At 51.7% G+C, this 14,855-nt stretch overlaps 1 protein-coding gene across 3 annotated transcripts in view; it reads left to right on the top strand.

The window, feature by feature from the left end:
• Positions 1–5,642: 5,642 nt before the first annotated feature.
• POC1A (POC1 centriolar protein A) overlaps positions 5,643–14,855 on the top strand; it is a 70,600-nt gene continuing 61,387 nt past the window's right edge. The window contains exons 1-6 of one of the 3 annotated variants that reach the window (XM_045807269.2): positions 5,643–6,023; positions 9,074–9,158; positions 10,049–10,220; positions 10,611–10,790; positions 12,093–12,200; positions 13,174–13,289. In XM_045807269.2, the coding sequence (XP_045663225.2) occupies positions 6,006–6,023; positions 9,074–9,158; positions 10,049–10,220; positions 10,611–10,790; positions 12,093–12,200; positions 13,174–13,289 (679 nt within the window). In that variant the 5' untranslated portion in view covers positions 5,643–6,005. Of the gene's footprint in view, positions 6,024–6,134; positions 6,292–9,002; positions 9,159–10,048; positions 10,221–10,610; positions 10,791–12,092; positions 12,201–13,173; positions 13,290–14,855 lie in introns of those variants that run through there. The other 2 variants (XM_045807270.2, XM_045807271.2) reach the window with 2 other exon arrangements.

Raw genomic sequence — 14,855 nt, forward strand, 5'->3', positions numbered from 1 at the left:
ACTGCATTAGACGGTGTAGATATAGAACATTCCCCTCATCATAGAAAGTTCTCTTGGTACCTCGGGTTTAGAGCAGCCTTGGCCCAATGGAACTCTTAAGACACTGGTGCTGCCTCCACCATGTTGCTGCTCTGAAGCCCCGTCTTCCTTATCTACCAGGAAGGTTCTCAGGTTTGAGTTCAGACCCTTTACGGCCTTTGCACCCCACCCCAGCCCTCCTTGTAGAGAGCCAAGGTCAGCAGGCCTCAGCTTTGCGGGATCTGTTCTATCCCAACTGAGCTTTTCTGGACTCTTGCCTTTTTCCTGGACAATGTGAAACGGAGGCCTAGCATTTCCCAAGGGGTTGCCTGCGGTTATGGGAGGGAGGGCATTGGTCATGCTCATGGATGTGGGTAGAAGGACCCAGCACACAGAGGCTTCGCCATCTGACTTGAGTGGATGGTGCGGTGTGGCTGCCAACCAGCTCTGTTTCTTCACACCTCCTGGAAACAGGTCCCAGGTTCACGGACATCACTGCCCCAGGAATTGCCATAGCCACCCTAGCCATGCCGTTCACTGTTTGCAATATGGAAGGACAGGCTCAAGGTGGACGCTCACCCAGAGGGACTCCCCTGTGTTCCCACCAGTGTGGGCTTTTTACCAGGGTGGCCAATGCTGTTGGATGGAGGAGCAGGGCTGAGCAAGGATGAAGGCTTGTGGCCCCTTAGACTCCTCCCTGCCTGGGGTATGGCCTGTTTTTAGAGAAGTTTGGCCTGCAGGGCACACCATTTCCACAGTGGGTAGGACTGAGGCCCAGAATTGCAATGAGACTTCCCACCTGCAGGCATCACTCCCACAACAGGCAGTCCTGATATCATAGCTTCGTCTGTGAGAGGTTTCTTTTGGCTTCCCTCAGCCCTGGGAGGAGACACGTGGCAGGCCCCCCGACCCATTGAGCCCGATCCCCACGATTCTTGTCAATGTTTGTGACCTTATAATCTAGCCTCACTTCTGAGCCCACCTGCTTTATCCCTGCTCTCCAGATACCCCACACTCAATCCTGCCACCAGACTTTCGCTAGGCTGTTCCCTGAACTGGAATTGTCCCCCCCCACCCCCTCCTGTCTACCTAAGCCCCATTTGTGCTCTAAAGCTCAGGTTTTCCTGCCCCCACAGAGAAGCTTTTCCTGATTACCCTAATCCCTTCCCCTTCTCTCCCCCTGAGAACCAGTCCTGCCCTTCACAGGCTCTATAACCATCTATGAGCAATCTTGTCATGATTCATTTGTTTCATTGGCAAATATTTACTGTGAGCCCACTCTGTCTGGGCCCTGTGCGAGGTGCAGGAATATAGTCACATCCTTTCCCTGGAGCTGATGTTCTAAGAGGGGAGAAGAAAACAACCCAAGAAGTCCAGGGTGTCAGAGGGCAAAGTCACTGGTGAAAAATAAAGCAGGGAGAGGGAAGGTGGGTTGGCATTTTAAGTAGGGTGGCCAGGGAAAGCCACACTGAGAAGGTGACATATGAAGAAAGTCCTGATGGGAGCAATAGGTTGAGCCAGGTGGACACAGGGAGAGTAGCCAGTGCAAAAGTCCTGAGATGGGAGTGTGCCTGGCACATTCTTATTCAAGGAACAGCAAGAAGGCCAATGTGGCTGGAGCAGAGTCAGCCCAGTGGGGAGAGGTGGGAGCAGAGGCGGAGAGGAATCAGCTAGATGGTTGGAGCAGAGGGGGTACGTGATGTGACTGAGGTCATATTAAAAAAAATGTATTAAGTGGCAGCTCAATGTCAAGGTCTGACATTAATCAAGGGCTCATGGAATCCCCCTCCCCCATTGTGGCAGATATGTTATGATTATTCTATAATCAAGGACATGGAGACTCAGAGATATGGCATGACTCCTGCGGATCACCCAGCTTAGAGGCGGCAGGGCCTGGGCTCCTCCCAAGATGTGTCTGACACTGGGACAAGCCGTGAGGGACAAGCCCTGAGCTGCCATGCACAGAGTTTCAAGCCCAGGCCACTGTGCAGGGCTGAGTGATAGAACTGATGGGGCTTTCCAGGCGCAGGGTGGATTGGACTACGTGGGTGGGTGTGATCCCTGCCTTTCCTCCTTTCTCTGCCTCACCCTGAGGTGGCATTGGCTCTTGGGCAGGGGGTCTGGGAGTGATGACGGGGGGAGAGTCTCTTGCAGGGGTGCCTCCCTATGGGCTTTATATCAGGATAGAAACATTCCTGTCATGAGGGGGCTTGAAAGAGGAGCACTCTTCCAGCCCCCCTCAACATGGAGGTCCCCCAACATGGAGGCCAGCAATGTTGGCTCCTCCAACATTGAGCATACTTATCCCCAACATAGGGGACTTAGATAGAAATGGAGTCCAGTCTGATGGAGGTGGCACAGGGTAGGGGCTGCTCAGTCAGAAGGTGGAGGCACCAATCTTTGTTTATACAGGTTGTGTCAGTGGTGGATCATGGCTTGTCTCCGTGCTGTTGGCAGAATGTGGTGTTGCAATTTTTGGAGAATAAATGAGCAAGAGTGGGTGGGGCATCCCCAGCTCTTCTTCCAGTGGGGAAGGATAGAAGATGGTGGGATCTGGAAGGAGTCGGGAGAATGAGTAAAATCTTTGAGAGCCTGTTACTTTGAGCGAACTTGACATTTGAAAATCATTTTACAGAAGGCTTTCTCTAAATTCAGTTTTGTAGATTATGAGCGCCCATAGACCAGGGATGTTCCATAGCTAAAATTACACAAACAAAACAAAACAACAAAACAAAACCCAAAACACTACCGATAACAACAATAAAAGAACTCTAAATTCAATGGATGGATTTTTCTGTCTTTAATTTTTTTTCTTCCTTAACTTTTTCACTTTAAGTGTTTGGACAGCAGGCAAGAGAATTGCTGAGTAAGTCGTGAATGTTGGTGGGAAGACTTGAAAATCATCCTTTGAAGAGTGTTGAACAATTTCGGGGTGTGTGAATGGTACAATACTTATTGTTTTAAGGAGAATTTCGGTGTCTGAGTTAAATGAGTCTGAACATTTGTAATGTAAAAAAACCAATTCTATGCCAAATCACAGTGAAGCTGGGATTAAATGTATCCATTTCTTCTTTCTGGCCCCAGAGTTTCCAGGTCCGAAGGCGAGACCCAGTCCTCTACATGCCCGCTATCCATCTGTGCCAGGTTCTGAATCTGCTCTGGTTTGGAGGTCCACGGAGACACCATCTTTGGTTTTCAGGATGTAGTGAGAAACCTCCAGGCCTGGCCAGATCCTAATCGGTGTTGGAGTCTGGCCAAACTGGCCTGTCCAGGGAGGTGACAGAAGGTTCCTGAATATTGCAAAACATCTGGTCCAGGTCAGTTCCAGGTTGGGAAGATGCCCGGAGACAGGGTAAAAGGTCTGGACAAGGACAGCCTGGACGTTCCGACAGCATAAAGTGAGCAGGGATGGCCTCTGGTGGCCAGGCCCTTAGCATATCTACTCTTTTATTTATTTTCTTTTATTTTTTATTTTAATGCCAGTATAGTTAACATACAGTGTTGTATTAGTTTCAGATGTATAATACCGTGATTCAACAAGTCTATACATTATGCGGTGCTATCATGGTAAGTGTACTCTTGATCCCCTTTACCTGTTTCACCCATCTCCCCACCCACCTCCTCTCAGGTAACCATAAGTTTGTTCTCTATATAGTTAAGAATCTGTTTTTTGGTTTGTCTCTTTTTTCTTTGTTCATTTGCTTCTTAAATTCCACATATGAGTGAAATCATATGGTATTTGTCTTTCTCTGTCTGACTTATTTCACTTAGCATTATACTCTCTAGATCCACCCGTGTTGTTGGAATTTGCAAGATTTCTTTCTTTTTTATGGCCGAGTAATATTTCATTATGTGTGTATATATATATATATACGTATATATATATATATACGTATATGTATATATACGTATATATATATATACGTATATATATATATATATACGTATATATATATACGTATATGTATATATACGTATATATATATATATACGTATATATATATATACATACACACACACACACACACACACACACACACACACACCATATCTTCTTTATCCATTCATCTACTGATGAATATTTGGGTTGCTTCCATAATTTAGCTATTGTAAGTAATGTTGCAATAAACATGGGGGGGCATGTAACTTTTTTTTATAATTTTTTAAAAAAGATTTTATTTATTTATTTAGCAGAGCGAGAGACAGCCAGCGAGAGAGGGAACACAAGCAGGGGGAGTGGGAGAGGAAGAAGCAGGCTCCCAGCGGAGGAGCCTGATGTGGACTCGATCCCAGCACGCTGGGATCATGCCTTGAGCCGAAGGCAGACGCTTAACGACTGCGCCACGCAGGCGCCCCTTTTTTTTATAATTTTTATTTTGTTATATTAGTCACCATACAGTACATCCCCAGTTTTTGATGCAATGTTCCATGATTCGTTATTTGCATATAACACCCAGTGCACCATGCAATATGTGCCCTCCTTAATACCCGTTACCGGCCTATCCCAATCCCCCACCCCCCTCCCCTCTGGGCATATAGCATTTTGAATTAGTGTTTTCCTATTCTTCGGGTAAATACCGGTAGTGGAATTACTACATCATATGGTAGCTCTATTTTTAATTTTTTGAGGAAACTTCGTGCTGTTTTCCACAGCGGCTGCATCAGTTTGCATTCCCAACAACAGTGCATGAAGGTTCCTTCTCTGCATCCTCGCCAACACGTGTTTCTTGTGTTTTTGATTTTAACCATTCTGACAGCTGTGAGGTGGTATCTCATTGTGGCTTTAATTTGCATTTCCCTGACGATGAGTGATGTTGAGCATCTTTTCATGTGTCTCTTGGCCATCTGTATATCTTCTCTGGAGAAATGTCCATGTCTTCTGCCCATTTTTAATTGGATTATTTGAAGTTTTGGTGCTGAGTTGTATAAGTTCCTAATATATTTTGGACACTAACCTTTTATCAGATATGTCATTTGCAAATGTCTTCTCCCATTCAGTAGGTTGTCTTCTGGCTTTGTTAATTATTTTCTTTGCTGTGTAGAAGCTTTCTAACTTGATATAGTCCCAGTAGTTTAATTTTGCTTTTGTCTCCCTTGCCTCAGGAGACACATCTAGAAATGTCTCCTTCTCTTTTAAACATGTAATTCATAACCGCTTCTCAGGGCTGAGGGCTCTGGAGAGGGCCAAGCTGCATCACACTCCCTCACATTACAAATGGGTAAACTGAGGCCCGGGAAAAGGTATTTTTTTCCCCAAGGTCACAGGCCACACAAGGAAGCAGGACAATAACAGAATAGAACCTAGGTCTCTCCACCCATGGAGAATACCATGGATGTGATTCCAAGTGACTGGTGTTCTTTTGAATCGACACTTGTTTTAAGTTCGGAGGAGCGAACCATTTAAAGGATCTCTGAGGGGCGACTAATTGGCCCTTACGGTATTGGGCGAATGCTGGTTTCAAGGGCCCTTTAAGACGACACAAATACAATGACCCACGTGTCCTCCACTTCCGGGATCCTTGAGGCCTTTCCTACGGGTGGTTATTCCCGGCCCGCCCTCAAAGTATCTTGGGAAGAGTAGTTCCACTTTCCTCCAGACTCAAGGTGACGGCCGTCTTGAAACTGCATTTCCCAGAAGGCTGTGCTTGTCGTCTCGTAAACCGAGCTACGGGCCGGTGGAGTGAATCCCTCATCCTGGGTTTGTGATTTCTCAGGGGATTAGTGACAGTGGACGGCGATCTTTGGCGGCGGCGTCCGTGGGCTGCTGGCCTAGCGGAGCTGCGTGCGGAGGCTGTGGAACGGGCCACAGGGCGCTGCTTCCGGCCGGGGGACCAAAAGCCGAGGAGCTGCGTCTCCTTTAATCGCCGTGGGCGGGGCGTGGCGACGCGACCCGCGTTGCTATTGGCGGCGGTTGGGGGCGCGGAAACTGAACGGGCCGCAACGGCCGACGCTGCCTTCTTCGGCGCCTTGGGCGCCCCCGGCCCGCCATGGCTGCACCTTGCCCTGTAAGTTCTTGCCGGCGGTGGTTGCCCGGCCTTAGTCTCCCCGCTGGGACTGTGGGCGCCTGGCCGGGGCGATGGCTGTGAGGGGGCGAGTGGGACGCCGGGTTCCGAGCCAGTCTTCTCCGGCCCATTTACCGTCGGTGCAGGGGGCGCTGGGTCGGGACACGTAGTGAGCACCTCCTGAGTGCCGGACCCTTTGCGGACTACCGGGGCGGACCAACGAGTCCCTGCTCCCCAGATTTGCATCCTAGCGGAGGAGACAGTAGCACTAGTACGTTTCGACCGGAGGTCGGGCCGGAGGCCAGCTCCGGGCTTCCCGGGCCTCAGTCTCACCATCCTGAGCAGTGGGTGGCTGGGTAGGGGCTTGTTGAGCGAACACCCTGCTCGGACGGGACAGCCCAGGTCTGCAGTGTGATCTGGACCGGGAGCCCTGAGTCCCAGCTTCCTCCAGACCCCTCTTTTTGAGAGGTTTTTTAAACATGTCTGGCCTTTGGGCTGGGTTGAGAGACAGGAAGACCGGCTGGTGCTTGTTGTCATGTGGGGACTTGAGCAGAGGGCCCAGACTTAAGATCCAGGCTTTTTGACCCCTAATCTAGCCCTTCCCATAAGTCCCTCCCCACTTCCTTCCATATATAAACCACCTTTGGGGGAAGTGAGGAACCACAGAGCTCGTTGGGGTGAGGAGATGGGAAGGATGTTGGGAGGTTTTAGGGGCCCTCTGGTTAGAGGTGGAACTGAACTTCCCTCTGCCTATTGAGCCTAGAGGTGGGCATTATCTTACACTTGTTCTCCCAAGAGGTTCTGGTGAGGCAGTTGCTGCTCTGTTGGGGGCCCTCCCCCAGCTGCCACTCCCTTTCTTGTTGAAAGGGGGACTCAGGCAGGTGTGTTGGGGGTGGAGCTGGGCACAGGGCCCTGGGGGCCTTTGTTCTCGTTACAGGGCTGGGGGGTGGCAATAGTCTTACTCTGCCCCAACGACATTTTTTCCCAAGAGGAGGTTTTGCTGGGCTCCCTGGTGCGCCCAAAATGCTTCTTTGAGGTTTCTGATATTTGGGGTAGGGGCAGATGTTTGCATGGCAGGGCTATAACTGTTCAAGCACAGAGACAAGCTGCTGTTGGGTGGAGAGAGTCTCTGAAATATTTTTTCCGTCTTCCTAAGCTGTGTCCTGAACTAGTGCTTCATTGACGTTGTTGGGCGCAGTAGAGATGGTGGCCCTGCCCCTTGGGGCCTGTCCAGGCTGACCTTTGGGTTCATTGGCCAGTCCGCAGTGAGACTGAGGGTACAAAATCTGATTCCCGAGATGGGGGTTGCTGAAAGTCCTCCATTTTTCTCTCCTTGATTCTTTTAGAAAAATTGCTTTATCGTAATATTCACATACCATAAAATTCAGCTTTTTAAAATATAACATTTATCGGTGTTTAGTACATTCATGGTGTTGTCCATTGATCGTCACTGTTTAATTCCAAAACATTTTTGTCACCCCAAAGAGAAATCTGTACCCATTAAACAGTCACTCCCCTTCTCCGCACTAATCTAATTTCAGTCTCTATAGACTTGCCTATTCTGGACATTTCATGTAAGTGGAATCAGACAACATGTGGCCTTTTGCGTCTGCCACCTTTCACTTAACACGTGTTCCAGGTTCATCCATGTTTTAGCATGTATCAGTACTTCCTTCCTTTGTACTGCTGAATAATACTACGTTGTATGGAGCGACCACACTTTGTTTATCCATTCAGCTGTTGATGGACATTTACGTTTGTCCACTTTTTGGCTACTATGAGTAATACTGCTGTGAACGTGTGTGTACAACTTTTTGTGTGAACATGCTTTCAGTTCTTTGGGGCATTTACCTAGAATGGTGGGCAGGGTCATTTGATAACTCTGTGTTTAACTTTTTGAGGAACAGTGGAATTTTTTCTATAGCAACTGTTTCTTCATTTTTTGGGTCAAGATTATTTTGTCTATTCTGGCTGTCTCACATTTTCATGTGAATTTTAAGATCAGCTTGTCAATTTGTGCAAAAAGTGGCACATTGAATCTGTAGATCAATTTGGGGGGTATTGCATTTTAACAAAATTCAATTTTCCAAACTATGAGCATGGATATTTTTCCATTTACCGAGGTCTTTTAAAATTTCTTTCAGTAGTGTTTTGTAGTTTTCACTGTATAAGCCTTCACTTTTCTTGTTAAATTATTTTTTTAAGATTTTATTATTTTTTAATTTTAATTTAATTTTATTTTTTAAGGTTTTATTTATTTATTTGACAGAGCGAGCACAAGCAGGCAGAGCGGCAGGCAGAGGGAGGGGGTGAAGCAGGGTCCCCGCTGAGCAGAGAGCCCGGCATGGGGCTCAATCCCAGGAACCTGGGATCATAACCTGAGCTGAACGCAGATGTTTAACCAACTGAGCCACCCAGGCACCCCAAAAGATTTTATTTTTAGGTAATCTCTGCACCCAACTTGAGGCTCAAACTCAAAACCCGAGATCAAGAGTCATACGCTCTAGTGACTGAGCCAGCCAGGCGCCCCTCTTATTGAATTATTTCTAAGTATTTATTCTTTTTCACGTGTCATAAATGGAATTGTTATCATTCTTCGGATTGTGCATTGCTGGTGTGCAGAAGTACAATAGATTTTATTATTTATTTTATTTATTTGTTTTTAAGATTTTATTTATTCACTTGAGAGAGAACATAAGCAGGGGGAGAGGCAGGCAGAGGGAGAGGGAGAAGCAGACTCCCAGCTGAATAGGGAGCCTGACATGGGGCTCAGTCCCAGGACCTGGAGATCGTGACCTGAGCCGAAGGCCGACGTCCAACCATTGGAGCCACCCAGGCGCCCCACAATAGATTTTTATATGTTGATCTTGCAACCTTGCTTAACTGTTTTATTAGCTCTAATAGTTTTTTAGTGAATTCCTTAGGATTTTCTATATACAAGATCATGCCTTGAGCATTTTTGAACCCTCCTGGCTGTTTTAGGAAGAGTCTTGGCCCTGGGGAAGCCCCTTCTTCATTGAAGTTTCACACATTTGACCCTGGCTCTCCCGCAGGAGGACCCCTCGCTGGAGAGGCATTTTAAGGGTCACCGAGATGCAGTTACCTGTGTGGACTTCAGTCTCAACACGAAGCAGCTGGGTGAGAGGAGGCATCTTTTCCTAGGCACTAGGTTATGAGCTGAGAAGGCTGAGTCTCCAGCTGGGAGGTGTGGTGTGGGGGCGTAGGGCACAGTGGGGACCCAGGGGCTTTGTCTAGACCTGCACCTTGCTTCAGCTGGCCAGCTGTCTGGGTGCTGGGCATGTACATTCTACTGCAGAGTGTGAGACTCAGAGAGTTTGGGGGCCTTGCCAAGGGCATGTAGCCTTGGAGGGTGGGCCCAGGGTCTGGGCTTTTCACTGCAGCTACCCTGCCCATCTCTTGGGTCTGGCTGGTGGAATGGCCCTAAACAATGGCTCATACTCCCCTCCTATTGCTGTCCTTGTGCAGCAGCTGAGTACCCCTGCACCTTGGTCGCTTGGGGACTCCTACACAGCTGTCATGGCTGCCGCTTTCTTGTTTCTAGGGACAAGGCTGTCCCTTCATCCCATAGTCATGGTCCCCTGCCAGAGGCTACTGGTCACTGTAGATAAAGAGCAAACTGAAGTCATTGGATCTGTCTTGGGGATCTCTAGGTTTCTGATTGACTTGGGCCCTCTCAATGGTAAAAGTCCCATTGGGTTGGGCTGGGAGGACTTGCTCTCTAGTGCCCTTAGGATGTGACTGGGGGGGGGGGGTGGGGGACCCCACGGGGATGAGGTTTTCTCAGAGGCCCACAGGGTTTCAGCCCAGGGCTGGCATGTGAAGGGCATCTCTTGGGTCTGGCTCCCATGCGGGCCTGCTGCTCGGAGAGCTGACAGCCCATCAATGCTCCAAACCCCAACTCAGCAGTCGCTGGAAGTGTGGTCTGTCTCCTGTCCCCTTACCCCATCGTCCTGCTGGGGACTCAAGGCCCGCTAGAGCTGAGGGTCACAGCATCCCTACTTTCTCAGCCAGTGGCTCCATGGACTCATGCCTCATGGTGTGGCACATGAAGCCCCAGTCACGTGCCTACCGCTTTGCGGGCCACAAGGACGCTGTCACCTGTGTGAACTTCTCCCCTTCGGGACACCTGCTGGCCTCAGGCTCCCGAGACAAGACTGTCCGGATCTGGATACCCAATGTGTGAGTTACAGACTTTGAAGGGCTTGTCTGAGCCTGGGGCCCCGGTGCCAGAGCTGTCACCCCTCAGGTCCCCATCCTGGCTCTGGACTTGTCATGGTGGGACATCTGAAGAGGTCCCATCAGAAGCTGGGGCTCCAGTTGGGGCCCTCCCCTTAGGGTCGGGAGAGGGATTCTGGGCTTACTGCGGCCATCCCAGAAGGGCTCCCATCCGATGCTGCTCGCACATGGGCAGGGTGGGTGCTGGTTCTGGCTTTCCTTGTGGGGGGCTGGGGTGGCAGGCCTACGCTGACGTCAGGAGGGGCCCCTGAGGGGCGAGGAGCGCGTTGACGTGCTCACAGGCCCTCCCGTCGCCGCTGTGGGTCTCCTGAGTCAGAATACCCGTCCCTGCAGCAAAGGCGAGTCTACCGCGTTTCGGGCCCACACGGCCACAGTGAGGAGCGTCCACTTCTGCAGTGACGGCCAGTCTTTTGTGACGGCCTCTGACGACAAAACAGTTAAGGTGTGGTCAACTCATCGCCAGAAATTCCTGTTCTCCCTGAGCCAGCACATCAACTGGGTCCGCTGTGCCAGGTGAGCTTCGTCCTGCCCCTGGACCCTTGGAGGGACCTGGGGCTTGAGGGGCACCGAGGCGCTGCCAGGCGCCAGGAGCATGACCTTGGGCAAACTAGCTACTCTCTCATATTCCTGAGCCTTGGCTTTCCCTATCTGTGAAGTGGGAGCAAAGAAGCTGTCACATTGTAAATTGGTGAGGAGCTTCTAGCCCCTACATGGCAAGCAAGTGAGTTCATTGCCAGCCACGACTGAGCCCCTGACATCCAGGCTGATGTGGCCGGAAGCAAGTCAGCGGGGGCTGTTTAGGAGCAATAGTGACAAGATGATGTCGCTACTACCACTCTAGGATTTCTTTTCACTTTTCATGGCAGGCAGCACGGCTAGACTAAATGTCATTCCCATTTCGCAGATGAGGACACCGAGGCTCAGAACAGTACGGTATCTTGCCCCTGGGCGCTCGCTGGGTTAGTGGCAGAGCTGGGGTTTGAAACTGAGTCTACCTCTCAGAAGGTGATTTTGCTCAAGCTGCTGGGTGGGGGTCGAGGCTTCTGAGGAGGCTGGTCTGGAGGCTGGCTCTCCCAGTGCTGTGGGGTTAGGGGCCAGGTGACCCAAAGGACCTTTCAGGGTCCCAGGACTGTGGACACATATATACCTACTTTCAGCTATTCTGATCCTTTCGCCAGAGATCTCGGTGCTCTAGAGGAAGAGGTTGGGAGGTCTGGGGACACTGGGAAACCATGGGAGTCAGAGGTCAGGGGCTATCACGGTGTTCTTCTGCGGACCCCATGCAAGTTACTTGTTCTCTAGGGCGCCAATGTCCTGGGAGGTCCCTGACTGCTCGGAGAGGGCTCACCATCGGGCTCCTGAGAATAGGAGGGGCCAAGCCAGCAAACCAGGGTGGAGCCTACACCAGCCTTTGGTGGTGGGTCCCCAGGACCTCCACACCTTTTTGTTGGTTGCTGGTTCTCAGAGTTAAATGTGGACTCGGGGGACCTGGGAACAGGACAACGATGCTGATGGTGACTTTGGGCCGCCTTCATGCTAATAGCATCAGCAGTCAGCACGCACTTTGCCACGTGCCATGTGCAGTGCTGGGGGCCTCGTGTGCCCTACGCTGCTCCCTGCTCCCCATGAGGTAGGTACCATTCTTACCCGTCTCACAGAGAGAAAGCCGCTTGCTCAGGATCACGCAGGGTCAGAGCAGGGCACGTCGCTTTGGCTGGTTGTGGGATCAGGTGGTGGGCAGTGCAGGGAGGGGGCTGTGGAGGACAGTGTGCAGCGCCCACGGTGGTGGTGTGACTTGTGCCCTGCCTGGTTCAGGTTCTCCCCCGACGGGCGGCTCATCGTGTCTGCCAGCGATGACAAGACTGTCAAGCTGTGGGACAAGACGAGCCGGGAGTGTGTCCACTCTTACTGTGAGCACGGCGGGTAAGTCACCGGACCCTGTCCTCGTCCTGCAGGTGCTCATGAAAAGCATGGACCTAGGCGTGAAGGGGCCTCGGGCCTTACGTGGGGCCACGTCTCTGCTGCTGTCTGTCTCTGAATTTTTTCCTGTGTGAGCGGGAGGTTCAGCTTCATCGTCATCCCCACAAATAACGGGTGCTCAGCTTTAAAGCATGTGATTCTTGGGGACTCTCTTTCCCTTCGCTTCCCAGTTCTCAGAATTGTGGCTTGTCTGTCTGAAAGAAGGTGACCCCGCGCCTCCCCAGATCATGTTAGTGTGTTACCTATGGTGATGGGTTTATAAATGAAAGGCTTGTCCGGTTCTTATAAGTTCTTGGTGGCAGTTCCCGTTGTGCCACATCATCGGGGGAGGGAGGAGCCTGCATGGGAGCAGGGCCTCACCTGTTCTGGTCTCCTCAATGAACCCCAGCTTCTGCCCTCCTCAGGTGGACTGGGAACCCCAGGGAAAGGCTCCTCCTGCAGCTGGCCATGATGCCAGCCTGGGTGTCATGTGTGGGGATATTGGGGGCCCTTGGCCTGTCTCCTGGAGATAGGTCCACCAGCACGGCCTCGGGGCCCTTCTGGCTCTTTGGGGCGGGGCCTCAGCAGGGAGGGCCTGCCCTATCTCCGGCTTTGATGAGGGCCCCAGCTCTGACTCTGACCATCCTGAGCTGTCAGCTGACCTTTGGGCGGAAGACCACTTTCTCTACTTGTATTTAGAAGTGGCTGCTGGTATTTGCTCCCTGGTGAGTCCACTTCTGGTCACTGCTAGCCGCTGTTCTCACCCTCTCTTTGCTATCCCTTGGCCACCTGGTAAAGAAACGGGGCAGGAGGGAGGTCTTCCGGGTTTGGGGAACAGCCTGAGCAGATGTGCGGGGATGGGAAAGGGCTGGATGTTTGGGGGTCTGTTCTGAGCCAGGACAGTCCTCCTCTAGCGTGTGGTGGCCCATCTTTCCAGCTTTGTCACCTCCGTGGACTTCCACCCCAGTGGCACGTGCATTGCCGCCGCAGGCATGGACAACACGGTGAAGGTGTGGGACGTGCGGACGCACCGGCTCTTGCAGCACTATCAGCGTGAGTGTCCGTGAGCGGCCGTGGTGGGACTGGGCGGGAGCAGGTGGCGGGCTCGTTGCCATGGTGCTGAAGCGGGCCTGAGGACAGCCCCGGTCAGTGGGGAGGAGTCCGGGGCCTGTTGGGACCTCCAGCGGCCAGTAGTCTGTGTTGTGGCTGTGCTGGCTCAGAACACTGGCCTGGAGGGGGATCCTGGCACTCTGGCGTCCACCAAGCCCTTTAGTGGCTGTTCATGAGCCAGCAGAGTCTCATGCATACTGCAGGGCGACACGAGGAGCTCGCAGTGGACCTCTGGCCAGCGCTCTGCTCAAGGGCCCCTTCTCAGGGGCTGCCGTGCTACTCGCCTCCAGGGCTAGGGCGAAGGGGGCAGGTCAAAGGAAGTCAGTGTTTGTGGGACCTTGGCCACCTCTGGCCTCATGGTGTCCTCCATAGATACGGAGCCATGAACCATATGGAGGGTCAACTTCGGCTAGAGACCGCTCTCAGGAGGCAGCCCTGGGGCTGTGTCCCCTGATCTAATGGTAGCCCTTGGAGGGCAGAGCGGCAGGCAGTCAACATGGGCCGTGTGTCAGGCTCCAGCCAGGAGGTGGGGTAGGGACGGACTTGGGTGTGATTAGGATGACCTAGCTGAGGGTACTGGAGGATGGAACTGTCTTGAGAGCTGGTGTGACTGGGCAGGGCCATGAGCCACCTCAGCTGTGGGGATGGGGCTAGGGAGGGAAGCGGGCGAGGGGCCACAGGAGGAACTAGGAGTTGTTCAAGGGACAAAACGGTGGGTAGGCCTGGGGCTGAGACGGGGGCGGGGTGGAGCTAGAGTTGTTTGAAGAGCTGTGGTCATTGACTTGGGACAAAGTTTGAAGTCCATGGGCTACGTGCCAGAATTCACACCTGAAAATGGGAAGCATGTATCTGACGAAGGTGTGGGGCTTGAGGTTCAGAGCTCTCCTTTCCACCCCCTACGAGCCCTTCCTAGCCGATTCTCAGATGTTGAGGACAGCACTTTCTTGAGGTAACCAAGGCAAGCAGATCTCCCAAGAAGAGGGAGAGGTTCCTGGTCTTAAAAATTAATAAGCACATGGTGGCGGGTGGGCTCCGCGGCTAGCCTCAGCATTCCTACTTGTCAGGTCACTTGACTCCTCTGGGCCCCCCGGGACAGTGATAGGGCCTCCCTCACAGATGGTGTTGGGAGGGTAATGAGTGGGTCTGTGTCAAGAGCTTAGAGAGCTCCTGGCACAAAGCAGGAACCAGGTACTGTGTTCATGATGCCTCTGTTGCCAAGTCTGGGTCCTGGAGATCCTGGAGTAGGGGTCTGGCCTGCACTGCCCTACACCACCAGCAGGTGGCAGGGGCTAGCCGCATAACTGGTTCCTTCCTCAACAGAGAGCCCTGGGGTTTGTCACAGCCGCGGTTTCAGACAGAGCTGTTATTCTTTTTTTAATTTTGATTGAATTTAATTTAATTAAAAAATATTTTATTTATTTATTTTCCAGAGAGAGATAGAGCGAACAAGCAGGGTAAGGGGCAGCGGGAGAAGCAGACTCCCCGCTGAGCAGGGAGCCCTATGTGGGA

The sequence above is a fragment of the Ursus americanus genome, chromosome 14 (assembly GCF_024610735.1).
Source record: "Ursus americanus isolate L20-20 chromosome 14, mUrsAme1.1.p, whole genome shotgun sequence".
Lineage (NCBI taxonomy): Eukaryota > Metazoa > Chordata > Mammalia > Carnivora > Ursidae > Ursus > Ursus americanus.